At 45.1% G+C, this 27,785-nt stretch overlaps 1 protein-coding gene across 6 annotated transcripts; it reads left to right on the top strand.

The window, feature by feature from the left end:
• Positions 1-309: 309 nt before the first annotated feature.
• On the top strand, positions 310-27,198 carry Adnp (activity-dependent neuroprotector homeobox). 6 transcript variants are annotated; one of them, XM_087654307.1, is made up of 6 exons: positions 775-864; positions 2,693-2,867; positions 17,414-17,526; positions 19,063-19,155; positions 19,848-19,990; positions 21,935-27,198. In XM_087654307.1, exon 6 carries the CDS (start codon positions 22,418-22,420, stop codon positions 25,043-25,045), a length of 2,628 nt encoding a protein of 875 aa, XP_087510433.1. In that variant the 5' UTR covers positions 775-864; positions 2,693-2,867; positions 17,414-17,526; positions 19,063-19,155; positions 19,848-19,990; positions 21,935-22,417; the 3' UTR covers positions 25,046-27,198. The 6 variants fall into 6 exon arrangements, with proteins under 6 accessions (XP_087510434.1, XP_087510435.1, NP_001416415.1 ...); XM_087654308.1 differs by lacking the exon at positions 2,693-2,867 and having other exon boundaries at positions 310-864; NM_001429486.1 differs by lacking the exon at positions 19,848-19,990 and having other exon boundaries at positions 727-864.
• Positions 27,199-27,785: the final 587 nt, after the last annotated feature.

Raw genomic sequence — 27,785 nt, 5'->3', positions numbered from 1 at the left:
CCGGCGGCGCTGCGGCCAGAGGAAGGCACCCAGGAGCGCACTGCGGCCATTATCCACGGCGCCTCCTAGTGGGTCAATGGCAAATCCTCCACGTTCTCGCGAGAGCTCCCCTCAGTGGGGATTATATAATCTTCCCCAGGCGAGGCTGGGGGGGCTGGGAGCACCCTCCCCTAAGGAAAGTAGGGGTTGCAGCTGAGGACGGGAGAGCACTCCCTGGGGGGGGTCGCCGGGTAGGGGGTACTTGCCCCCCCCCCGCTTAGCTGGACAATGAGTCCTCTTATGCTAATGAGCAGCTTACGTCACTTCCGCTCTTTCTCGGCCGCCATTTTGGCTAGGGCAGGTTCGGGGACTTGCTCCGAGGCGCTTGTATTGTCTGCTGAGGGGAGACGCGGGACCAGCCCCCTCCCCCCGCCCGCCGCAGCCGCCGCCACCGCCGGCCCGGTCTACCCGCCGCCGCCGGGACTCATGAGCTGAGCGCCCGCCCCCCGCCCGCCGCCATCTTGGCCCCCTCCCCCTCCGGCCGCGCTCGGGGGGGATTTGGCGTCTTCTCAGACACAGCTCCCTCTCTCGGTCTCCGCCGCCGAGGAGCCGCGCGGCTGTCGCCGCTCGCCCGCGACGGTGAAGCCGCGGCCCCACGCCCTCCGACGCCCTCCGCCCCTCCTTTGTCTGCACTGCCCGCGCCGCCGCCCGCCGCTCTGCTGCGCCCGCCGCGCCCCCCGGCAGCAGCCGCGGCCGCGGCTCGAGCCGGAGCCCGAGCGCGACGAGGCCCCGGGCGCGTCCTCGCCGCCATCGCCGTGCCGCCGTCCACCCGCCGCCGGGCCCTGGAGCACGCCGGCCCCGCGCACGCCTCGAGGCCGAGCCAAGGTAAGCCCGCGGCCCTGCTCGTCGCCAGTCCCGGGCGCGGTCATTGTGCTCCGCGTGCACACACTGCTCTGAACCGGCCGCAGCCTTCTTGCAGCCCGACTCCCGTCTCCGCCCCGCGAGGCCGCCGGCCACCAGGGCTTTTGCGGCTGATGGCATCTTCCCGCACCCACCCCGCCCCCAGCCGAACCCCGCTCTCTTTCTCATCCCCAGAACTAATCCCCTCCCGGCCCTCCCCCCCTCCCTCTTGCACTCCCCCAGTCCCCGGAACCAGCCTTCTGCCAGGTCTGCCCACCCTAGGCTTGGGGGGAAGGGGAGAAAGGCCTGGGGGGGGCGGGGAGCGTGCATGGCACGGGGTGGAAGTCTTTGCCCCCCCCCAACAACATTGCCAGTTTCCCTCCCATCCTAACCACCACAGCCCTTCACCAGTCCCGCTCTCAATCTGGGCTACCTGGTCAGCATTCCCTCTTTAGAGCTTTCTCATAAACTTTGCAGTTAGAAAATGGAAATCCAGAAAGCCTTAGAGAGATTTTTTTTTTTCAAATGCAATGAATGGGGAGTAGTTCTTTGAGCACCCTCTTATTCACCTCTTCTTTCCTCTGGCTGCCTGTCCTCCCACCCCACCCCCCAACCTGGATGCCTATCTACTAGAAAAGGCGCGATAGCTTCTCTTCTCTCCAAGATCGAGCTCTGAAGTCTAATATTCATTTACTCTCACTCCCTGCCACACACCCCAAGTGTCTTCTCAGTGTTCTTACAGTCACCAGGTCCTCTGGACAATTCTTGTCATAACCCCATTTCACAGACAAAGGCTTAGGAGGGAAAAAGAATCAAACTGTTTCCTGTGTTAGCCATTTTAATGCTGTCCAGCCCCAAACGCCCAGTTCCCATCCCTGATGCTTCTTGTGCCTGTGTCTTGAACCTTCACAATAGGATGTGTGCGATATGGGGTGTCTCTTGGATAGCTTTGTGCAGTTTCTTTATAAATCTGCATTGTTGCTTCTGGTTTGTGGCCATGAAGAAAATACCAGCCCCCACCCAAAAGGCACTGCAGCCAAGTCGGTTAAAGGCATTGAGTGTTGGAGTCAGTAGGGGGCGCATTCTCTGCACTGGGTAAGGCTGCAGAGGGGGGAAGGGCCCCAGAACTAGAACAGGATGTGCTTAACAGCGCCTTCTACAGACCATGGGAAAATGGGCCCAGCAAGACTTGCAGTGGGTGAGCTGACAGCAACATGGCGAAGGATTAAGTGAGTCTAGAGAGAGATTTTATTTAAGAAAGCCACTTCTCCGTTTGGAAAGTTGTCTTTTTTACTTTTTCAAATATGTTCACCCTCAGACTTCGATTGCTGATCAGTCACCTTGGTGTACATCCTTGGGTCATAGGTTCCCTTTCTCAAGAATTCCTTGGCCTTAAGGTCTGATGTGTTGACATCTCTTTTCTAGGCCAGGTGTAAAGGGGGTTGTTTAAAACCTGAAAGTCATAGGCTTGGGGGATGATCACTGGTCAATCCAAATCTTTCCAACTCTTTGGAGAGTGAAAAGTCATTCTTGAGAGGTTTTTGTGGGGTAATGATTTTGATAGCCATGCAAGATGGGTGTCGGGATTTGCAAGGCTTTGTTGGTAAACACCAGGTCCCTATTGAGTTCTTCATTGTCAAACTTAATAGAGTTAATTGCAGAAGTGTGTTGCCTTCCACCTTCAGCAGCCTTCCAGCAGTACACTGTCAATAGCCAACGCCTTTGCAAGTGTTGACACCAGTCTTCAGTGCGCACCCACCTTTTCAGGGTGTGTGGATTTCTGTAGATTTTATTCCTGTTGTTATTTCCATAGGTGTGAGATGCACAGTACGAAACCTAGGCCCCAACTTTTACACCGCGATGCACAGGGTTGCACTTTTTGTACTGAACTGATAGGTGGCCTAGTGGTTATTCCCTGTACTGCCATTTTGAGGATCTGGACTCCGTTCCCTGCCTTGCTCTTTGGACTACATTGTCAATTCACACCGGTGGGTATATCGTTTTGGAGGGTGGGGACTGCAGCATCAGGAAAGCTAGAGACTTCCTCCTGATCACCACCAAAACCTAAAACTTCCAAAATTTCAGACTAGCCACATTCCTCAAGAAACTAGTTAGAGCTGGTTGCAGTAGTGGGTTCTGAGCATTTAAGATCTGTGTCTCTTTTGAAGTCTGTGATGTTGTTACAATCATTTGCATTCTGCACTGTTGGGCATAAAGTTTTGAGTAGTCTAACTCAAGACTTGCTAAGCTTCTGAAAGCCTTAATTACTTGGTTAAAAGGGCCTGAGAAAAGTAGTGCATTGGTTAGAGATATGACTAGCCTGGTAGGAGTCTCTAGATTCAATCTGAAAGTGCCCTGCCATGCACTTGTTCTTGTTTGGGAAGATGGCAGTGGATGCTGGTGTCTGAGTGCTTTATCCTACTGTTCAGACATTACCTCGGCATGCCAAGATAAATTACGGGATATCAAATAACTATATGTAATTAACTATTTAATACTTGATGAGGTTTTTTGTTTGTTTTGTTTTTATGGTTTGGTTTTTTAAGTTGCTGTCAGGTAACATTTTGTTGAGTGAAAAAGAGGCGCCTTGTTACCGGGTATGGCTCTTAAGAGACTGCATTGGATTCATGGTTTATTTATTTATTTTTAGTATTTACACAGTCCACTATTAAATACAAGTAAGATTGCTTGTGATCTTGAAGCCCTGTGATGTTAGTATTTGTTAGACACATAAAGTGAGTAATAAGAGAACAATCTCCTGTTAGAATATGTGTTTGAAATAAAGTTTGCAAATGTGCCTTTGTTCGTTCTTATAAATGAAATGAGAGTTAGCTGGTTTCTTTGTGGTGGTCATTTTAACTTCAGGGAACTTTGTGGAATGTGAAAATGTATGTACTTGCAGTTTGAACAGTTAGCTGGGTTTAGCACAAAAAGAGAGGGAGGGTTGGAAAATGGAAATTTGTTTTTATCATATGTGAATGAGTGTTTTGTCTACATATATAGAAATGCTTTGTGTGCCTGCAATGCCCCTGGAGACCAAAAGAGAGCAATAGATTTCCTAAAATTGGAGTTACTGATGGTTAAGATGGTGAGGGTGCTGGGAACCGACCTTGGTCCTCTGCAAGAGCCGCCAAGCCATCTCTAGCCCCGTAAAAGCTGAAGTGGATAGTATATGAACTAAAATTCTTTTGAGCAGCCTTAATTAACCTGAGCAAGGAAGAGAGTGTTCTGTTTAAGTAGCTTTGTTATCTTGATTTGCTGAAAGATTTTCTTCTGACTATTGTAATAGTCTACTAGACAATGAAAATAACCAGATCTTAAATTTTGGTTCTCAAGATCTTATATAGGAAACACCAATTGATTTTTCTTAGATTCTTTTTCTTAAACCAGGGTTCAGAAAGAAATCTGATAGCATTTTAAATTCACAATAATGAGCAAGTTTTATTTCCACAAAAACTCAAAAGCAAGAGGTTTAATTATTGAAAGTATACAGTATACCCTGTATGAGATTGTTCCCTGTAGTAAACTTTAAAAAAAAAAAAACAATTAAAAAGAATTGAGTCCTTAAAAAGCAGAAATGTTAAGCTCAGCAGTGGTAGTGCATGCCTTTAATCCCAGCACGCAGAGGCAGAGACAGGTGGATCTCTGTGAGTTCCAGGCCAGGCTGATCTACAGAGCTAGTTCTAGGACAGCCAAGACTACACAGAGACCCTGGCTGGAAAGAAGCAGAAGTGTTGAGAATTCTACTACAGTTGCATAGGTTTGTGCTACAAATTCAGTTGTGAAAAGTTGCAACTTAAATAGCTGGTTTATTATAAGGGGAAAAGTAGAAACTAAGATTTGATAGATTAAAAAAAATGAGAAAAACTTGGGCTGGGGAGATGGTTCTGTGGTTAAGAGTACTAGTTCTTCTAGAGGTCCTGAGTTCAGTTCCCACCAACCACATGGTGACTCACAGCCATCTGTAATGGGATCCGATGCCAATAAATACAAGATGGCAGACTTGGAGGTGTGTCTAGTGTCTTTTTGTAGTTCTTTGTTCCTTTATTTTAGTTGAAGCCGTGGGATTTCGAACTTATTAATTGGATGTATATGAATGTATTCTTTTTTAAGATAAATTTATTTATTTTATGTCTGAGTTCACTATCACACTAGAAGAGGGCATTGGATCCCATTACAGATGGTTGTGAGCCACTGTGTCATCGTTGGGAATTGAACTCAGGACCTCTGGAAGAATAGTCAGTGCTCTTAATCACTGAGCCATCTCTACAACCCCTTATCCGACAAAAAAGAGGACTTTTAAGTTGTGAATGATTGTCACATTCGATACAAATAAGAAATTTAAGTACTAGAAATACAGTTTATGGTAACTTTTAACATGATACTTAAAAAACTTTGGTGTTTTAATTTTTTTTTTCAATTAAAAGCTTGTTCCATATTTTCCCCACAGTGTCTATACTATTTTATCGATATAAACATAGGCTGTTTTACAATAAGCTATTTGTTCAACCTGTCAAAGAACTTTTATGAGTGTCATAATGCCTCTTGCACTTTTGGGAAGGTAAAATACTTGTAGTAGTTTAAGTTTCATTGGCTTGTCCAGGAGACATGTAGGGAAGGTTGCTCCCTAAGTGGGTGGTTTTAGTGAGACTGAAGAACTTGGCACTTTGTTGCTACTATGTACACTTGGATGTTGCAGTGTCCGCAGCTGGTGTCATCCATCCCTTACTAAGCTTGTATAGCTCTTCATGTTATCAGTATGGAAATGTGGTTTATGAAGCTAGTATAAACTAATGCTAACTAACCAAATGGGTACTTCAGCAGAGTTTTTGACTTGTTGACAAACTATTTCCTGTCTTGATGGTGAAAAATGCCATGTAAGCCATCTATGTCTTGCCCAGCCTTTGTGGCCATGGGTTTTTGTTTGCTTATCCTGTTGCTCAGATAGAAAGTTGCCCCCCCCCCTTGTCTCTAGTGTCTTAGTACTTTTCATACCTGTCCTTTTGATGACCCACCTGCCTTTCTCCAAGTTCAGTGAGATTATATTCTATCCCACTGGAAGGAAACATTTCCATATATTATTAGCCTGCTTCCTAAAATTAGGGGTAGCTATATATCAACTTGATCACACAGAGGATGTTTGAGCAGGGAGGGGGTCTCAGAATGTGAGACACATTCTTGTCCTTGTCAGTGAAACATGCAAAGTGTACCATTCAGGTTCCTTCATCTCAGTCTGTATGATCATAGCCCTTTACTTTTGAGAGGCACTCCCATCTGTCCATAGTGTTGCTCTCCTTCCCTTCCAGTACAGTTGCTAGAACAATCCTGGAACTTGGGAAAGAGGATCAGCAATGTCCCAGAACTGTGTTTGGGAGATAAGAGGACTGCAAAGAAAACAACCTTTGGCGATAGCTTTTGAAGAGAGGGCTGAATCTCTGTATATCCTGATACTTAATCCTTCGGCCAGAGTCTACATTTGTTATTGACTCCTGGCGGTGACTTCTAATGTGACTTGGCTGGGAGCCTTTGGTAGGGATAAACTGTTAGGTATCAAGGGACCCATTACTTGATTTTAGAGTACTGGGTGAGATTAGGGCTGCAGAGGTTGTCAGTGGTTAATGATATGTCCTATAGGGAACCAGAATTCCTAGCACCCATGTCAGCTGTCTCCAAACCACCTGTAACTCCAGCTCCAGAGTATCCAGCAACATCCTCTCCTGGCCTCATGCTCCACACAGACACTAAGGACTCGACCATTAAAAAGAAGTCCAGAGGAAGAGTAAAAGATTAGTGTCTCGGCCAAACGGAGAACACTTGTAATCCCAACACTTGGGAGACAGCAGCAACGTAATCTCTTGAGTTCAGATCAAGTTCCAGGACAGCCAGGGCTACACAGAGAAACCCTGTCTGGGTGTTGGAGGATGACGACTAATGCCTCATCAGTTTGGCTTTCTAGCTAGAAACCATTCTCTTGACAATGTCGTGGTGGTGGTGGTGGTGGTGGTGGTGGTGGTGGTGGTGGTGGTGGTGGTGGTGGTGGTGGTGGTGGTGGTGTGTTTTAAGTAAAGAAATCAAAGTACTACTGTGTACAGCAGCTATGGTCTTTGTCAGATGTCCAGGCCTGTGGTGCTTGGGTCACTTTTATGTGTCTGAGTAGTTTGCCTATAAGTATGCCTGTACCATGTGTGTACCTAATACCTGTGGAGATTCAAAAGAGAGTGTTGGGGCCCCTAGAACTGGAGTTCCGGTGGTTGTGAGCTGTGGATGGTGGAAACTCATCATGGGTCCTCTAGAAGAACCAGTGGCAGTGCTTTTGCTACTAAACCATCTTTGCAGCCAGTGCTCGGGACACTTTGGTGCTTCTGTGAGTGCTTCACTAGTGTCTGCATATACCAGTGGTCCTGCATGGATGGGTTCTGGTCACACCCAGCAAGAAATGGATGGGTTGTATGTACAGTTTGCATTAGTGCATCTATAGTCGCTTGTCCAGGGTCTGAATAAGAGAACTTGCTCAGGTCCCGTTGCCGCTCAGTGCTCTGGGTTGTCTGGTTCCTGTTCTCACTTTGCTCAGTAGTGACTTTGTTTAGCAATCATAGCTTTTGTCCTTTCTTTCTGAAAACTATGGAGCTTTGTGATTGGTCCCTTCAGAAACTCTATGTGGTGAGAAACTTGGATGTGGTGCTGCGGCGGCTTTCAACTTTAAATTGCAGTTGTGAGTTCTAAGTTGGTAAAATTGTTATTCCTGTGAAAAGTGACCTGGGGCTGTTCTGATTCTGGAAGTGAAGTGCCCCAAATCATGAATGACAGCAGACGCAAAAGGCAAATGCAGTGCCTCTGGTAGGGCCGGCGAGTGACTCCCGAGTGCTGGAGAATCCATCACTGGGTGGTAGTGCATGGCTCTCCTGTAATCTCAGCACCCAGGAAGTAGGGGCAGGAGGATTGGAAAGTAATGGTCTTCCTCAGCTGCATGTGACATTGAAGGTTAACCTGTGTGGGAAACACACCTTTTCTTCCCCATCCCCCACCCCCCACCCCCAGCTGGGGACCGAACCCAGGGCCTTGCTCTTCTTAGGCAAGTGCTCTAACACTGAGCTAAATCCCCAACCCACACCTTTTCTTAAACCTTGACCCTGGGAGAGGGCTTAGAAAAACAGCTTGACAACATTGTTTAAATAAATGATTCTGTTATTTTAAAATGGTGTAGAAAATGATTTCTCATTGCTGTGGAAAATTATTCCTAAGTGGTTTTGGAAGATTAGAGAATTAAAATAACTTAGTTGCAGAGCATTGAGATCCAAGGATGTTTTGCTCTTGTGATTATAAATGAACATGTCTGCTGTGCTTAGGCCCACTGAGTATTTGAATTTCCTTTTTGGGGGGGGGGTTCCTCGTAAACCAGACTGTACTGCACTGACAGGAAGGAGGCCTCTAAGCCTGTGGAGCTCTTCACAAGCAGCTCAGCTTGTATATGGACACGTGGAGACATCATCTTTTCAAATAAAATATGAGCTCTTAAGTTGATGGAGGTTAACGAGTGAGACCTGGCTTGCATTGCAGCTTTCTCTCTGTTCCTTGACGTGGGGTGGCAATATGCATCGTAACGGTTACTTGCTTAGGTATATGTGTGTAAAGTCCCATTAGATAAATATTTGAAGTATCTTTGAAAGTATAAAGGAAAATATGCTAATTTGAATGGCTTGGTTATGTGTATCCAGATTATTGCCAAACCCACTGCATTGTTTCTGTATGAGTGCAGACGCACAGTGCGCAGTACACAGAAAGATGTTTCTATGGCAACCCCGGCTGGATCTCAGGGATACGATAGCCGAAGCTTTCTACAAGGTCATTGCACTTTTCAGAGTATCTGGTCTGAGGAATTAATGAGAGCTAGTTTGGCATTGACTCACTCACTGCCTGGCTTAATCCTGAGCACTTGAACGGTGGGATGCATGGTCTCACTATATAGATTGTCCTGCTGGCCTTGAACTCACAGAGTTCCACTTGCTTTCTCCCAACTGCTGGAGTGAGGTGTGTGCTACCACAGCAGAGCAGAGATTTAGAGTTATTTTTCGTGTGTGTGTGTGTGTGTGTGTGTGTGTGTGTGTGTAAGTATATGCTACATATATGTGGATGCCTATGGAGTCTAGAACACACATCGTAATCCTTACGTCCTGGGAACCAATCTTATGCACTGATGGAGCCATCTCTCCTGCCCCTCACTTCATATAAGGAAGTAGACTTCTAGAGGCTAAGTAACATTTTAGGGTCACAAAGCTAGTACATGGCAGAGCAAGGAATTCAACACCCATCTGTTTAGTTTGTGGGTAGATTCCCCGTCACTCACTGGTTTCACCATCTTTAGCAAATAGCTTTCCTGACAACCCCACCTCTCGAGAAGTTTGACACTGAGGTCTAGATAGCAAACCAGGTATGTCTTGTCTGGGACACAGCTGTCTTACTGAAAGACAAAAGTTTAGTTCAAGACAGATATGCTTTTAGTCTCAGCAGTGTTGGGTGAGTCTCAGAGCTTGAAGCCAGTCCGGTCAAGTTCCAGGCGGGCCAGGGATAGTGAAACTGTATCAAGAAAATACAGTTTTTTGGTTTTGGCTATAAGTTGTGTTCCTGAAATGGCTCTGTTTCCTTCCTTTGCTGTGCCCTCACTGTCCTATGTCTAAGGCACTAATGGCTTCACAGACCTTTCAGAGAAGAGCTGTGTCTTAGTGATACTCTGAGTTCTCACATTGGCTAATTCCTGGTATTAAAATGTCTTCAGACTTTTCTTAATAAACACTACTAACCAGGCTAAAACTCTACTAACATGCCTTTAAAATGCCACTTCTCAGATCTCAGGAGAACACCTTAGTCCTTGCCTGACTTCTCCAGGTTTGATCTCACACGCGCGCACGCATTAGTGTGTCTGTGTGTACAACTTCTCTTTCTACACCTGTAACTGTGTCCCTAGCTTATCCACTTTTCCAGCAGGTTTTGCCTTCGAAAGGTAGCTGTTCACATCCAGTGCAGGACTTGCTAGAACTTGGCTTCCCTGCTTCTGGCACCAGGATCCCAAAAGCAGCTACTTCAGAAGATTTTTTTTGACATAACCTGTCATAGCCTTCTGTGGGTGGGCAGTGTTCATTCAGCCTTTTTTTTTTTTTTTTTTTTTTTTTTTTTTTTTTTTTTTTTTTTTTGAGCTTCTACTTGTGGCAGCCACTGGTGTAGATGATAGGGAGGCCAAGAATGTATGTCTTGAATAAGAAGATGGTATCTCACATACCTTAAGGCAGTGGGTTGCGACCCCAGGAGGGTTTCATATCACATATATACATTAAGATTCCTAACAGTAGCAAAAAACAGTTATGAAGTAGCAACAAAATACTTATGAGTTGGAGGTCACCATAACATGAGAACTATATTAAGTGGTCTTAGCACTAGGAAGGGTGAGAGCCACTGTCTTAAAGTCTTTTGACTCCACAAGTTGGGATCAAAAAAAAAAATCTGAAAGATAGTATGTTGTGCTGGTGAGGTGAGGCACAGACACAAATATCTTCAGCTCATCAGTTTTGAGTCATTTTTCTGAATTTTGGAGCCTCACCCATGGCGAGCATTCAGAAGGAAAGCTGCTGCATCAGTGTCTGTCATTTTGTGGAACAGGCTGTCATCGGCAGGTAGTTTCTTGGTAAGCTAAAGCACTGTGCAGCATTTGTTGGGTTCGGTTCCCTTTGAGAATGCTTCTGTTTCCCTTTCCTAAAATGTCCCTTCTATTGTAGTCTGTTATCTGAGGCAGAGTGCACTGAGACCTGCGTTATTAATGACACACTGCACTGTTTTTTGGCTTCTACAAGTGGGGCCAGTTTGCCAAGAAAGCTGACTAGTGAGCTTATGGGTTTTGGTTTGAGTGTGGTTGTGGGTTTGTTTTGTTGTTTGGGATTTTGTTTTGTTTTAGTAGTAAAAAGTTTTGGGGCCACTGAGACAGGTTCCATTTGCTATATTACACAAAGCAACTCACTAACAGTGACTAGAATATTCTGGAACTATGCCAAAAACATCATTCTAGATTGCATCCAGGAACTTGGTATAAAGATTTATTCTAGTCTAGAAAACTTTAACAGGTATATAGTAGTTGTAAGTGATAAAACCCATCAATGATAAATTCCCCTGGTTTTAAACACCAACTGCTTTTTAAAATTATCTCTGCTCTACAAAGTGAGTTCCAAGACAGCCTGGGCTACACAGAAAACCCTGTCTTAAACAAATTGGCCCGCCCTTCTAATCCCACCACTTGGTAGGCAGAAGAAGGTGGTGGATCTCTAATAGGAGGAGGCAGCCAGGACTATGAATACATGTGTAGTTTTTTTTTGTTTTTTTTGTTTTTTTTTTTGTTTTTTTTTTGTTTTTTTTTGTTTTTTTTTTAGTGGATCTAGTGTGATGCCTATGCGACAGCCTGTCAGTCTCTTAACACCACAAAAAGAGAATCATTCATGCACATAAAGATCTAAAAGATGCTGTATTTTGGTGTTGTGCCTCTGAGTGATTGACATAAGAGTTTTGCTTTATATTTAGGGTTCTTGTTGTTTTGGTAACAGCTTTCCCAGTTTTGGTATACATTTCAGTCGTTTAGTTGGAGTTACAATAGGCAGGGAAGAGGGGACTGCAATCAGGATGTAAAGTGAATAAATTAATACATACATAAATAGGGGCGGGGGAGAACAATGGGTAAAAAACACTTTCATCCACCCCCTGGAGGAAGCCTGGTGCCCATCAACAATCTCCCTCCTGTTCTCCCACCTCCCAGGCTGCCCTGATCTCCACATCAAGATCCGCTGCTTCTACATATTTCATAGAAACAAGGTCAAATAACAATGGCCTTTTATGACTGGCTTCATTCACCTACCACGTTTCAAAAGTTTGTCTGCGCTGGGGCAGGTTTAGTACTTTATTTAGAAAGATGGGGACATTTAGAAAGATAGCCTAACACCCCACTAACAATCCACAAATACAAACTATCAAAAGCCTCTGCCTTCTCCAAATAACCTTCAGAAAAACACACTTAGTGCAGTGGTTCACACCTGTTACACAGTGAGTGTGAGGTCAGCCTTACTTGGCTACAGGAGAACTCACCATCTCCAGAAATGTTAACAATGGCAAGGTGATGGAGGACATTCCCTTTTTAAAAAGGCTGTCATGTGCTGATGTGGTGCCGCTTGTTTTTTTTGTTTGTTTGTTTTCTTTTTTGGGTTTGGAGACAGTTTCTATGTGGAGCCCGTGGCTGTCCTGGAACTAGCTGTCTAGACCAAGCTGGCCTCAAACTCAGATCCACCTGCCTCTGCCTCCCAAATGCTGGGGATTAAAGGTGTGTGCCACCATGCCTGCTGAGAACTAACTCTTAAAAGTTCTCTCACCTACACGAGTGCCTTAAATACACAAGCTTAACTCTTTTGTCTGTCTTTTTTAAACAAAAAGGAAAAGACCCTTCAGTGTGGTTGGTTAGTGGCCATTAGTATTCTAGCTGATAGGAGAGCATGCCTTGTCCTCAGCTGTATCCTTGTTTCTCTTCTGGGTGTTGTAGGCTCATCTGGCTGGCTTAGATGTGTACAGATTTTAATCTGTGTGTGCTCCCGCAGGCTACTGGACTAAGCTCTTCAGTTTTGATCTGGCTAAGCTATGGCAGTAGCATTCTGACATACCATCTCAGTGTGGTATTCTCTCTTCTTGATGAATGAATTGGCTTCCACCAAACAAATGGACATTTTGGTATTAATTTTAAAATAGTATTTCTCATATCAGAGTAACTAGTTCACACAAGGCCAAGCAGGAAGATTGACAAGCTGTAGCCTCTCTGTTGGGGAATGACTTGAAGATCACTAGGCAACTGGCAAAAATAATTGATCACAGTTAGTTGGGAGAGAGAGAAAACTTGGAAAAAAGGAAAGAAATGTCTTTAATTTGATGCCTAGCAGTACTAAAAACAATACATTTGTGTCATTTGTTTAAATACATTTGTATATTTTCTTTGAGGTGCCATGGTATGTGTGTGGAGGTCAGAAAATTGACCTGGTTTTTTTCCCATCGTGTGGAGTCCCAAGGATTAAACTCAAGTCACCAGGTTTGATGGCAAGTGTCTTTTTACCCAGAGAGCCAGCTGCTGGCCCTAAACCTAATTTTTTTTTTTTTAATTTCTCTATGCGGATGTGTTGTCGCACCATGTTGTACCTGGTGCCCTCAGAAACCCAAAGAGGGCTTCAGATCCCCTGGAGCTGCAGTCAGAGACAGCTGTGAACCACCATGTGGGTGCTGAGAAACCAGCCTGGGTGCTCTCGGCCTCTGTCTGAGCCATCTCTCATATTCTTCTGTCTTGTTGCAGTTTTATCTAATCCAGAACATTTTGTCCCTGGGCAGCCAGAATTGACTGCCATGGTGTTTGAGATAGAGAAGAGTGATGTTAGAGCAGCCCTTCTGTCAGTACCTGAAGGACTTTTTCTCACACTGACAATCCTGAAATGGGGACTATTTCCTGGTGGCAGCAGTGTATGTATAGGTGATGACTTCCAAACTGAAAGGAGCCTCTTGATAGGGGGCCTTGCTGGATGAAAGAGTCTAGCAAGGCCTTTTTAAGGTTTATTTGCAAAAGATAAAGATAAACAAACCCGAAGTACACATACCGATACAGGAGGATTGTCAGCCACTTTGGCATAGAAAAAATGGATGAAAGGAGACGGAGGGTGGCTTAGGTCTGTGGTCCTTGTACTTAGGACGTGGGCGCAAGTTCAAGTTCAGCTTAGGGTATGTGTGGCCCTGTCTCAAGAACATATCAGCCGTTTAAAAACCACTAATGTGGAGCAGCTCCTCATTTTCTGTTGTGTGAAAAAGTGACTGTCCTCGTTGGCCCTTCCTGCAGTGCTGGATTAGTCTTATGAACCAGAGGGCCATATCTCTCCTTCCAGTAACTTGTGCATGTTCAGATTTTGGTTCCCAAGTCGTTTTGGAAAGTGGTAGAAAAAGATAGATGCTTGTGGTTGGCTGTATGTCATGTTTGCCATTGTACTGTCAACGTTTAGTTAGCCCAGACACTCATGAGTGGTCGAGAAAGGTCAAGTAGCGGTGTGTACAGAAGCAAGCTGGCTTTACTTTTAAAGACCCCGTTGTGTTCTCGGAGTGGCTGCAGTGTAACCTGGACAAGTTGATCTGAGAATTTTTCCTACTGTGCTCAGACAAAAAGTTTCCAACTGACTGTGAAGATTTCCTTCCTTTCTGTCTGTTTTACTTGATGGAAGTATTTGCCTTCTGTCTGTCTGAGATGCAGGGACTCAAACCCCTGGCTCCCTGGACACAAGACTCTCCTCACTGTGTTTTACTGTTTGATCTTTTGTAGTTCTAAAGTAGGAGTCAGTGGTATCACCCTGATTTGGTAGTTCTGTAGGACGGTGAGACAGACTAGCCTCGCTGGTGCTTCATGTCCTGCAGACCTTCCCCCTAAACTGTCACTGTTGTGGTTGTGCCCTCCTCCATCTTCCTGAGAACCTGTTTAGTATTGCCAGGTACTGATAGTGGGTGACAGCCCTTTCCCCTGTACAGGTTGGGCCTACAACTGGGCTGTTTTCTGTTTACCCTCTTGGTGCGTGAAGTAATTGCTTATGGTATCTGAAAGGCATAGAGGTTCAGGCATACTATGCTCTATGCATGGTTTTAATTCATCTGTAGCCTTGGGCCTAGATGAATCTGATTTTCATTGCAACCATCGGACTCTTGATTTTTTTTTTTTTTTTTTTTCCCGGAGCTGGGGACCGAACCCAGGGCCTTGTGCTTGCTAGGCAAGCGCTCTACCACTGAGCTAAATCCCCAACCCCTTGATTTCTAATAAAACACAAAAGTAAGAGTTTGGCCTGGGTTAAACTGATGCTCCTGTTCTACTCTCCAGGTGTGAGTGAGATTGAGAAAGGGTAGGACTCACTCATTCCAAATGGATTTTTAAGACAGTCTCAAAAGCCAGAATTGGTAACACATGCCTTTACTCCAGCTCTCAGGAAGCAGAGACAAAGTAAAGGCTGGTGGGACTCTCTGAGGGTCAGCCTGCCTTATACTGTTTAGCTTTTCCAGTTATTACATAGCTGTGAATAAAACACATGGATTGAACATTCCCAAAATTATTCTATTAGCACCACATTTCTTAACCAGCTGAGCTAATTGGCCTGCCCCCAAAATTATTTTAGAATTTAGCAATTGACTGTAGTGTTTTAGTTGTGGTTGTCAGGGCCGGGAGGTTTTGTAGAATTACTGAATATTTTTGACAGACTTCTTTCTAATCAGTCCCAATTTCATTTGACTCGCTTCTTTTGTGTGTCCTGCTGCCCATTATTTCTACAAAGACTTTTTGGTGCAACAAAGCTTGAGCACCTGTGCTTGTGTCTAGAAAAGGATGTGGACACAGTGAGGAGAATGCTGCCTCAAGCCTCTTTCCCTCTCTGCTTTCCAGCACACCTGACAGCCATGTTTTGAGCACATAAACAGTTTTGTGTACTGATCAGTATCTGCCAAGGGAGGTGAAACCTGTTGCTCATCCGAGTCCTCACTGACAGACTGCACATCATTTGTGGCAGGAGTGGTTTCCACCCAAAGCTGATGAACAAGCAAGCTTTGTGTGAAATGTGTTGCCCAAGGACCTCCTATGTGTTCCCAGCACTGTGACCTACAAGGCTTAGGTGTCTTGGAAGTGATTGATGAACAAGAGGACAGGTCCATTAAGTTGGACACTTGGCCCTGTTTGTGCCATGTGAAAGGAGGTTTTCCTGGGCAAGAACCTGTAAGAAACTGCCATCATAAGGAACAGAGGCTGGCAGGGGAGATTGCTGACCCAAGGATGGATTTGAGGAAAGTACACCCAGCCCGCCCTCCCTCTGCACTGCAGGGTGTTGTCTTTGTTTTCAAAATATGGTCTGTTTGTTGAGGTTTCTAGTTCAACATGGTTTTGAGGCTATTGGGGAGGTTGGGGTGGCTCTTTAAAACTTAGGCAAAAAACCTGGATGGGTGACAATGGTAAATCCTGGAGCTAGTCACTGACTTGAACTACATTTCTGAGCCAAGGTATCAGCTGTGCATGACTTCTGCCATTTAGGGTAGAGGTGCCATCAGCTCATGATCCTCCTGAGTGCTGGGATTCTAAATGTGCTATGGCCTAGCCCAGCCTGACCCCCCTAAGTGCTTTAACAGGTAGGTAGTGGCCCGAGGAAGAGGTGGAGGTCATGTGTATTAATTCTGACACCGACTGGTGTTTTATTGAAACCTTCTTGCTTGGTTTGGTGTAAAGACCAGAGAGTATGAAGGAAGAGATGGTTATGTTGCTCCTTCTGGGGAGAGAGCACTGTCCGCCCTGGTCTTAAGCTCATAGAAGTTTATCGAGAGAATGATATAAGGCTGGGAAGTGCTGAGTTTTCAGTGAACATTTTGGTGTTGGGAGACCCAGCTAAGTTGGTATTTCATAATGGGGTGTTCTGGGACCTGGGTCTTAGGGCAGCATCCCCAGATTGAGGCTTGCTGTCAGTAAGGGTGATGGTTTACAGTTAGAGTGCAGGTTTATGAGATCCCAGTTGCTGGTGCTTTGGGGTCAGTTTGTTCGTTTTGTTTTTTGTGGCTCTGGTCTTAGAGCTACTTTATTCTGCGAAATTATGTTGGATTTAGATTATTATAAAAAAAGTCACATTCAAAGCCTTAAAAATCTCACCTTAAATTTTACTAATTCAGTTTTCTTAAATAAACGTAAGTGCCTTGGTTTTTAAGAAACTTGGGAAATGGATCTACATTTTACCTTTAGTGAATGTGGGACAGCCAGGCAGCTTTTGGTTCCTTTAAGCACAAGTGCGCGCGCTCACAGGCATTATACTTTTTTAAGGATCCCAGAAAGACTACAGCAATTGCTGTATCTTCTGGTGCCACAAGCATGGCTTTTCCATCTATGTGTTTATTCTGTGGCCTACGTGAGGCCTTTGTGAGGCCTTTGCCCTGGTTGCTACTCAAGGAGCCAGTCCCACTACCATCTGGGACTTTGGTTTGAGGAGGAGACAGAAACAGTCACTGAATGACATGTTGCTTCTGTGAGTGTCATTGCCTTGATCGGGACATTTCAGATGGCAAACTCATCCCCTCATCACTGAAAGCTGAGCGAGCGAGCAGTGCTGTAAGTTCGGAGTGGTCCCAGCTTCTTTGGTCCAACATCAAGAGGAGACGTGCGCACTTGATTTGGTTTTGAGATAGCTGATTGATATTGGTGCTTTCATTTTCCAACTTCAAATTCATCTCTGAACAGATTTTTACAGCTTACTGAGACTTGTGTGCCTAGACTTGTGGTCTAAAATGTCCTCTTGTAAAATAGAGAGGGAAGGCCACCAAGCACTCACCTTTTTGCCTTCAACTCAAGTGTTCTGTGCTAGGCAAGGGATTCTCAACTGAGGGAGCCAGGGTTTGGGATCCTGTCATCAGTGGAAGTAGTAACTTTTACAAGTTGTACATGTTTTGACTTGACTTAAATTTTTTTTTCCAATAGAAACTATGTTCCAACTTCCTGTCAACAATCTTGGCAGTTTAAGAAAAGCCCGGAAAACTGTGAAAAAAATACTTAGTGACATTGGGTTGGAATACTGTAAAGAACATATAGAAGTAAGTAGCATGCCATTTTTAAATTTTAATGTGACTCAGCTTCTGATCCATCACTGTGTCCATGGGCAAAGGTTCACTGTTAGGTGTGGTAGTAAATTTTAACTAGACCTTCAGCTTCTCCGTACGTAACCTTCTCACTTAGGATAGCTTACATCGTTTTCCCAAAAACCTAATCATCTTTGTAACCTGAGGCAAAACTAGTTACAGCACGGAGAATATATACAAGTCAGACAGTGCACGAGGTGCTTTAAAATTATATATGAGCTTTGTCCTTGAATAACCTTTAGGGGGCTCTAGGAATTCTTATCTCCAGTCTATGAAAGAGGAATTGGGGCTGCAGAGCCTGTTTTCCTTCTGACAAGCCTGAGTGTTTCTGTTGACCTGACTGTTGGCACAGGTGTCTGAGTGTGTGTCATCTCTTTCCTCAGGATTTGAGCATTTGTCAGCCTTCTGAACTGTCAAAGACTTATCTTGCCCTGTGTAACAGTTTGGCCTTTCCAGACTGTTTGCTATCCTTTTTATTCTGAGCCTTCGAAGCCCCGTAGGCTAGATAGAGGCGTCTCCTCCTTTTCCAGATCTCCTTGTTCCCAATCTTACGGTTAGTTAGACACAACCTCCCATTGACGTGCTTACAGCTATTTCCCTGACACGCTTTTAAGTTCCTACTGACCGGGCCACAGTTGGCCTTGGTTAGCCATTTATCTCCCACTACCTACCTGGCACAATGCTCAGCACAAAACAAATGCTGGGGACACAGGTCAGGGGTGGAATTGATGTATGTTTTATTTATGGAGCAAGTTCTCTTCTCCTGAGTCCCCAGAGTAGTGAGAGATGTAGCAGAGTTTCTCAGAAGTGGGCTTCTGGTGATGTGTTCACGGGGTGGAGGTAGCTCTTCTGCCCCTCAGATTCATATGGATCTGTACTTGGGGGTGGGGGTGATCCTTACCAAATAAATATGCAGAGTGTCTTTCCTGTCCCGTGCTGGGTTTGCTCTTCCCCCAGACCCATTACACACTCTGAGGTTTTCACACATTGAGCTTTCCACCTATAGCTATTTACCCTGCTTTCTTCTTCGTCATGAAGGGGAGCAGTACAATTCCACGTCATAGGGTAGAAACTGGACGGCATGTTGCTTACTTTCTTTCTAGGTTTAAAAGTCTGAGTTTTATTTCAGATCCACCCCTCCTTCCATTTGTTTGTTGTTTGTTTGTTTGTGAACCCAAACTAGACTCTTACTCCTACAAGGCTACTACTGGCACACGTCCCTCCTCCACCCAGTGTTGACTAGTGAGTTGTGGTTAATAGAGCTGCTGTGGGACTGCTGCAGCCGCCATCTGCACTCGCAGCACTTTATTTGGAAAGCTGGCCGTGCGCCTTGTCTATGTGCTGAGCGCCTCAGCACCAGTGCGTTCATTAGTCTCAGTGGGTTGACTCTCTTGGACCCTTCCATACCGGTTAAAGAGATAGGATTTGTGTGCGGGGTCTTCTGGGGTTGATGCCACTGTGTTTTTGTAAATTTCTCTCACTGTCTTCTAGGATTTTAAACAGTTTGAACCTAATGACTTTTATTTGAAAAACACTACATGGGAGGATGTAGGACTGTGGGACCCTTCTCTTACAAAAAATCAGGTAAGTCTCACAGGAATGCCCAGCACACCCGCTAACCATTGATAGTGACAACTCTGTCTGGGCAATGGCCTGATGTGGAAAGTGTCTAAGTACACATCTCATTTTCCTGGGTGATAGGAAAACCACGTTCCTGGACTGAAACTTGCAGGTTAACAGAACAGACAGATTTCTGAAGTCAGACTGCAGCTCGGTGGTTGGAGCACTCCTCATCCTGCACACAGCTCTGGATCTGAGCTCCCATAGACCAGATGTGGTTGCACACACCTCTGCAGTTCCAGAGCTTGGGAGGTGGAGGCAGGGTCGGAAGGTCAGGGGCCAGGCTGGGTAAATGAGATGCTGTCTCTAGAAAACTAAAGTAGCAGGGCTGGAGAGATGGCTCAGTGGTTAAGAGCGCTGACTGCTCTTCCAGAGGTCCTGAGTTCAAATCCCAGCAACCACACGGTGGCTCACAACCATCTGTAATGGGATTCAATACCCTCTTCTGTTGTATTCGAAGGCCGCCATAGTATGCCCATATAAACAAAAATACATTTTTTTTTTTTTTTAAGAAAGAAAAGAAATAGCAAAGTTGGCTGTGGTATATAAGTCTCCCTCCATGGTGCATGGTGCCTTCCTGCTTCCATTTCTGAGTGCATTGTGCATGTGGCCACCTGCCTGCTTCCTGTCTGTGTTAATACAATCTTGTCTTCTAGAGAAAAGTCATGCTATCTTCATCTTCATCGTTGTTTGAGACAGTTTCAGTTCCGGCTGTCCTGGAACTCACTCAGTAGACCAGACTAGCCTCAAACTCAAGAGATCTGCCTGCCTCTGCCTCCTAAGTTGCTGAGATTAAAAGGTGTGCACCATCACCTCCACCACCTGGCTGCAGTCACCCTTCTTTATTACACCCCTTTATCCCCCTGGATGATGTATGATGTTTATGGGAAGGTGTGGTAAGTGACCCTGAGAAGGGTAATGACAGACATGACTTGCACCTCTGTGTTCAGAAGGATGGTTCCTAGTGAAGATGTGGTGATAACTGTAAATGGTGCCTCTTTCCATGGAGAGAAATGCTTGCTAACTCCCATTATAATTCTGTACTCTTGCTTTTGAACTCTACTCAATACCCCAGGGAGAGGTGCTGAGCAGCATTCTTAACATCAGAAAGCTTTCCTAGAGAGGGCTTGGGTCTCTGTTACTTACGTTGGCTGTGCTAAGACACTTGTCTCTACCTCCCCTGCACTGAGATTAAAGGCGTTCACCACTGCACCATCTGAGGAGCCTGAAGGGAACACGGGGAGACTACTTTTGGTTCCAAGCAGTTCGTGAAAAAATACAGGAGAGATGATTGTCTACGCTGTGTGTGCTCACCTGTTTTGGGTCAATTCTGAAAGCTGATTTCTAATGTCACTGTGCTCACACTGTATAGCACACAGTGGCTTTTAAACACTCTGCCCTCTGTTTATAAGGAGGTCATAGTTAACTTCTTAGCTGGATTAAAACAGCTGCTACTTCATTGCCAGTTGGTTGGGGTTTTTTTTGTTGTTGTTGTTTTGTTTTGTTTTTTGTTTTGTTTTTTGTTTTTTGAAAGTTTCTTGATGTAGTCCTGGCTTCACAGAGAAAAGACCTGTACCACCATGCCTGGCTTTTAATTGGCAGTTTGAATGGAAAAAAAAATATTTCTATAATGCATGTTTTGCTTGAGTGGGTTATTTGTGCGCCATGTACATGCTTAGTGCCCTCTGAGGTCAGAAGAAAGCAGCCCCTGTCCCCTGGAGCTGCACCATGGATAGTCGGTCATCAGCTACCTTGCAGTAGCTGGAAGTCAAACCCTCTTTGAATACAACCACTGCTTAACTGCCGAGCCATCTCTCCAGCCCTCAGTGACCTTTGAAACTGTTCTGCCCCAGAAGAAATAGAAAGAGGCCAATGTTCCCAGTCTGGACCTTTTGGTCCACAGCAAAGTCTAAATAAATACACTGCTTTAGAATGAAGAAACTTTTTGAGATTTTCCTTTTTCTATGAAAATTGTTGCATGGTGGGAAAGAGCGCCATATACCTACGTTACTTATCAAGGTCTGCATGCCCTGCAGCAGTGTGAGTTCCTGTGTCTGATGCCAAACAGATCCACAGAATGAGGGTTTGCCATAGTTGATTTGCATTTTTAACAAGAAAATGGAGGGGTTTTTTCGTTTGTTTTTGTTTTTGCCTTTGCCTTCTCTCTGAAACCAGCCAGCAAGTACAACTAGCAATTTTTTTTTCTTTTTATTTTTTTTTCCGGAGCTGAGAACCGAACCCAGGGCCTTGCGCTTACTAGGCAAGCGCTCTACCACTGAGCTAAATCCCCAACCCCACAACTAGCAATTTTTAAAGATTTAGCAAGAACTTAGCACTGAGTTTTAATTTATAGGGACACAAATAAAATTATTTGGTTCACTGGGTTCGATCCCCAGCTCTGAAGAAAAGAACCAAAAAAAAAAAAATTATTTGGTTCAAAAATGCATCTGAGGGGCTGGGGATTTAGCTCAGTGGTAGAGCGCTTACCTAGGAAGCGCAAGGCCCTGGGTTCGGTCCCCAGCTCCGAAAAAAAAAAAGAACCAAAAAAAAAAAGAACCAAAAAAAAAAAAATGCATCTGAGTTCTTTAATTTTCCTGCAGGAGAAACCTCAAAAAAAAAAAAAAAATCCCTGCCTTGTAGAGTTTCTGAGGATGCCTGGGGGGAGATGCCTAAAGCCTGTAACCGCTGGCCTTGAGTGGCCTTCTCACTCTGGTGTCTGTTGTTTTGTTTTATTTGTTTTTAGGACTATCGGACAAAACCTTTCTGCTGCAGTGCTTGTCCGTTTTCCTCAAAATTCTTCTCTGCCTACAAAAGTCATTTCCGGAATGTCCATAGTGAAGACTTTGAAAATAGGATTCTCCTTAACTGCCCTTACTGTACCTTCAATGCAGATAAAAAGACTTTGGAAACACACATTAAAATATTTCATGCTCCAAACTCCAGCGCACCAAGTAGCAGCCTCAGCACTTTCAAAGATAAAAACAAAAACGATGGCCTTAAACCTAAGCAGGCTGACAATGTAGAGCAAGCCGTGTATTACTGCAAGAAGTGCACTTACCGAGACCCTCTCTATGAGATCGTCAGGAAGCACATCTACAGGGAACATTTTCAACACGTGGCAGCACCCTACATAGCAAAGGCAGGAGAAAAATCACTCAATGGTGCAGTCTCTCTGGGCACAAATGCCCGAGAAGAGTGTAACATCCACTGCAAGCGATGCCTTTTCATGCCCAAATCCTATGAAGCTTTGGTACAGCATGTCATTGAAGACCATGAACGGATAGGCTATCAGGTCACTGCCATGATTGGACACACAAATGTTGTAGTTCCCCGAGCCAAACCCTTAATGCTAATTGCTCCCAAACCTCAAGAAAAAAAGAGCATGGGACTCCCACCAAGAATCAGTTCTCTTGCTTCTGGAAATGTCCGGTCTTTGCCATCACAGCAGATGGTGAACCGATTGTCAATACCAAAGCCCAATTTAAATTCAACGGGAGTCAACATGATGTCCAATGTTCACCTGCAGCAAAACAACTATGGAGTGAAATCTGTGGGCCAGAGCTATGGTGTTGGCCAGTCAGTGAGGCTGGGGCTAGGTGGCAATGCTCCAGTTTCCATCCCTCAACAGTCTCAGTCTGTCAAACAGTTACTTCCAAGTGGAAATGGGAGGTCCTACGGGCTAGGTGCTGAGCAGAGGCCCCCGGCAGCTGCCAGGTATTCCCTGCAGACTGCCAACACGTCCTCTCTACCCCCAGGCCAGGTAAAGTCTCCCTCTGTGTCTCAGTCACAGGCATCTAGAGTATTAGGTCAGTCCAGTTCTAAACCTCCACCAGCAGCCACAGGCCCTCCTCCAAGCAACCATTGTGCCACTCAGAAGTGGAAAATATGTACAATCTGTAATGAGCTTTTTCCTGAGAATGTCTACAGTGTTCACTTCGAAAAGGAACATAAAGCGGAGAAAGTTCCAGCAGTAGCTAACTACATTATGAAAATACACAATTTTACTAGCAAATGCCTCTATTGTAATCGCTATCTGCCCACAGATACCCTGCTCAACCATATGTTAATTCATGGTCTGTCTTGTCCATATTGCCGTTCCACCTTCAATGATGTGGAGAAGATGGCAGCACACATGCGAATGGTTCATATTGATGAGGAGATGGGGCCTAAAACGGATTCTACCTTGAGCTTTGATTTGACATTGCAACAGGGCAGTCACACCAACATTCATCTCCTGGTGACCACATACAACCTGAGAGATGCCCCGGCTGAATCAGTTGCTTACCATGCCCAAAATAATGCCCCAGTTCCTCCAAAGCCACAACCAAAAGTTCAGGAAAAAGCTGATGTCCCTGTTAAAAGTTCACCTCAAGCTGCAGTGCCCTATAAAAAAGATGTGGGGAAGACCCTCTGCCCTCTCTGCTTTTCAATCCTAAAAGGACCCATATCTGATGCACTTGCACATCATTTACGAGAAAGACACCAAGTTATTCAGACAGTTCATCCGGTTGAGAAAAAGCTAACTTACAAATGTATCCATTGCCTTGGTGTGTATACTAGCAACATGACAGCCTCAACCATCACTCTGCATCTAGTCCACTGCAGGGGTGTTGGAAAGACCCAGAATGGCCAGGACAAGACAAACGCACCTTCTCGGCTCAATCAGTCTCCAGGCCTGGCCCCTGTGAAGCGCACATATGAGCAAATGGAGTTTCCACTGCTAAAGAAGCGAAAGCTGGAGGATGAGAATGACTCCCCAGGCTGCTTTGAAGAGAAGCCGGAAGAGCCTGTTGTTTTAGCTTTAGACCCCAAGGGTCATGAAGATGATTCATATGAAGCTAGGAAAAGCTTTCTCACAAAGTACTTCAACAAACAGCCCTATCCCACTAGGAGAGAAATTGAGAAGTTAGCTGCCAGTCTGTGGCTGTGGAAGAGCGACATTGCCTCCCATTTCAGTAACAAGAGGAAGAAGTGTGTCCGTGACTGTGAGAAGTATAAGCCTGGTGTGCTGCTAGGTTTTAACATGAAAGAATTAAATAAAGTCAAACATGAGATGGATTTTGATGCTGAGTGGCTATTTGAAAATCATGACGAGAAAGCCTCAAGAGTCAATGCTAGCAAGACTGTTGACAAAAAGCTTAACCTTGGGAAAGAAGATGACAGCTTCTCAGATAGTTTTGAACATTTGGAAGAAGAATCCAATGGAAGCGGCGGCCCTTTTGACCCTGTCTTTGAAGTTGAGCCTAAAATTCCCAGTGATAATGCAGAGGAGCCTGTGCCGAAGGTAATTCCTGAAGGTGCTTTGGAGTCTGAGAAGCTAGACCAAAAAGAGGAGGAGGATGGTTCAAAATATGAAACCATCCATTTGACTGAGGAACGAGCCAAACTGATGCATGATGCCTCTGATAGTGAGGTAGACCAAGATGATGTGGTTGAGTGGAAAGATGGTGCTTCGCCATCTGAGAGTGGGCCTGGTTCCCGACAGGTCTCAGACTTTGAGGATAATACATGTGAAATGAAACCAGGAACCTGGTCTGATGAGTCTTCCCAGAGTGAAGACGCAAGGAGCAGTAAGCCGGCTGCCAAAAAAAAGGCTACAGTGCAAGATGACACAGAGCAGTTGAAATGGAAGAATAGTTCCTATGGAAAAGTTGAAGGGTTTTGGTCCAAGGACCAGTCACAGTGGGAAAATGCATCTGAGAATGCAGAGCGCTTACCAAACCCACAGATTGAGTGGCAGAATAGCACAATTGACAGTGAGGATGGGGAGCAGTTTGACAGCATGACCGATGGAGTTGCCGATCCCATGCACGGCAGCTTAACTGGAGTGAAGCTGAGCAGCCAGCAAGCCTGAGGCCCTGGCCTGCCATAGCGTACGGGCTGTGTTCTGTCCTGGACTTATGCTCTCCTTCCAGTCTGACTGCAAAGCTGTCTTCTAAGCTGGAACTACCTTGTAAGGACTGGTCAGTCAGCGGGCTGTGGGGATATGTGACCACTACAGTCCAGTGGTCACTTCCAAGTCTATGACATATATTGGTTGATCTTGCTTCAGACTCTTCTCTGGTAGACTGGGTGATGAAGTGTGAAAAACCAATAAGCTGTGGCTCATGAATGCACACAGGGAGGAGGAGTTCAGTACCTATCTGCCTTCCCAGCATTTCTTCCCCTCAGTAAGAAGTTTGGTTGGATGTCCTGGGAAAGCCTTACCCTGATTCACATAGTAGTGCAGGGCGGGCATACACACTACCAGTCAAATGTGTCTACTAGACGTGGGAACATGGACTGGGTTTTTTTTTTTTTTCATGTATTCATTCTGAATAGTTGAAATGTATATTTGTACAGTCTTTTAGACCTCAAGTGATGCTTATGACACTGTTACTGTGTGCCCGTCATAGATTGGTTTTTAGTGTTGCCCTTGCTGTGTGATAAATGCTATATCTAGTTTACCTAGCAGAAGCTTGACCCTGCGATAGTATGGACCTTTGGACAGACTTAGTTTTTGCACATAACCTTGTACAATCTTGCAACAGAGGCCAGCAACATAAGATATATATCTGGACTCTCCTGTATTATAGAATTTTTTTCTTGTTCTGAGTATCCTTGACATTACAATTGTCAAAAATGGTATTTCAGATCTCTTTCTGAGACCTTTTAAGCTAAAATAACATGCAAGAATTGATTTTACAGCTACTAATTTTGACACCTTTTAGATCTGTAAGAGTGTTGTGTCAGAGCAGCAAGCACAGTTGAGCGCTGCATTTGGGATATTTAGTTTTCTCTTTAGTTGAGCACCACCATCGTTTATACCATCTAATATATGACACACTGTTGTGGTCTGTATGATTCTGCGGTCTTTATTTCCCTTTGTATTCATTTTAAGCATCTAAATAAATTGCTGTATTGTGCTTAATGTAAATATTTGCTTTTATTACACACCACAGTCCTGTGTGTCTGTTAACATCTTTTGCTGTTTGATACCACAGCACCCTGGGCAGAGATGGAAGCCACTCTCACAAAGTACTGTGGGAAATCACGATCTATCATTTGCCTAAAGCATGCTTTCTCTCCAGGCACCTGCTACAGATTGTGTTCATTTGTGTATGTTTCCTTTTTGCTGCAAAAGTAAACATTCTTGAGGTTTTCAATTCCCCTTTTGATAAGGACCAGAGCCTGCCTGGGTCTCTATGTAGATCATCATAGTGGAGGACAGAACTCTGTTGGCCCTGGTGGGCTTTCTTCCCTGCGTCCTGTTCATTCCCTCCTTATGGCAACACTTGTACCAAGCAGGCAGCTGCTCTGTCTCTGGAGTCCTTTGACTGTTTTGCCCTGAAGAGAGAGGCTGGTGAGCACACAGTTGGGGCACTTGGCACTGATGGAGCTGGTACATTGACTGAGCAAGAGAGTTCTGAGAACAGGCTAAATGCAGAGTGCAGTAAGGAGGCAGAAGTGGCAGAACATACAGGGTGGGACTTCTCCGTGCTGGGGGAGGTCAGCCACCTCTCTGCTACCTTACCTTAGAGAAGTCAGAAGTGGCTACCTTCAGGACTCCTGAGCCTCTTTCAAGAAAAGACCTGTTACCTGACTTAGTACCAGTAAAGGAGAATGTGCAGTTCTAGCATGAGCTGCTATAGCTGGCTTGGAGCTTTTCTAGTCAGTTGCCAGGATACATTATAAATGTGTGCAGCAGCTCTCCCCCGGGGAGGGTTATCTCCATGTCCACATGCTAAAGACACCCAATCAGAAACACCAGCTGACTTTCTTTTTAAGCCACCTCCCATTTGTGCAAATTTAGGTCTGCAAGGACCAGTAATGAGACCAGTACAGGTAGAATGGAAGTGAGGTTGTGGTCCTCCCTGGACCTGTGCAGCGTCCAGGTGCTTCCCTGCCAAGTGGATGGGTGTGAGACCTCAGCACCAAAAGGGGTGTAACTGCTGTGGAATTTGGTGCCCAACTGGAAATCATGCTGAAGCTCTAAAAGTGTCTCAATAAAAGCCATTTTGAAAGAAAGAACCCCATTGCTCCTGTTTGCTTTCGGCTGAATCTAACAGACAGTGAACTTAAAGAGTCATACAGACCGCCACCTTGCACTTTAGAAACTGCCTGGAACCCTAAGCTTAAAGGTTCTGTAGACTTTTCAAAGAAAATCCCAGAGACCCTTGTCTTCTCACACTTGAAATTTTGGGTGGCTGTAAATTCTACTTCATGATTGTCTCTCCTCTGAACATCTCCCGTTATCACCGGGCATAAGAGTAGTCCAAATGTTTCTCAAACCCAGGTAGGAAGGGTCAAGGTTCTTTGCTTATCTAAGTTGTCCGTTGGATCTCAGTGCTTGTTGGCAGTTCCAAGTGGGAACTCACCAGCTGACGAATTCCAAGAAGTGAGTACTCTGGTTATTTGTCAAGTGATCTCTCCCACCCACAAGAGAGCGCTTCCTCTGCTGGATACTGAGCTCTTAAAATGGGGCCCAGAATATGCCTTCAACCTGAGTGATATATCTAATGTTCACTGAACTTTTTACATAAGACTGTCAAGCAATGGTCTGTTCCTGCTTGCTGATTTTCTAACCCTGCTGTTCAGAGCTGGTACCAACTGGA

Source organism: Rattus norvegicus, chromosome 3 (assembly GCF_021556685.1).
Source record: "Rattus norvegicus strain SHRSP/BbbUtx chromosome 3, alternate assembly SHRSP_T2T, whole genome shotgun sequence".
Classification (NCBI taxonomy): domain Eukaryota; kingdom Metazoa; phylum Chordata; class Mammalia; order Rodentia; family Muridae; genus Rattus; species Rattus norvegicus.
The sequence above is the reverse complement of the archived record's forward strand: the minus strand, read 5'-3'. Positions and strand labels throughout refer to the sequence as shown.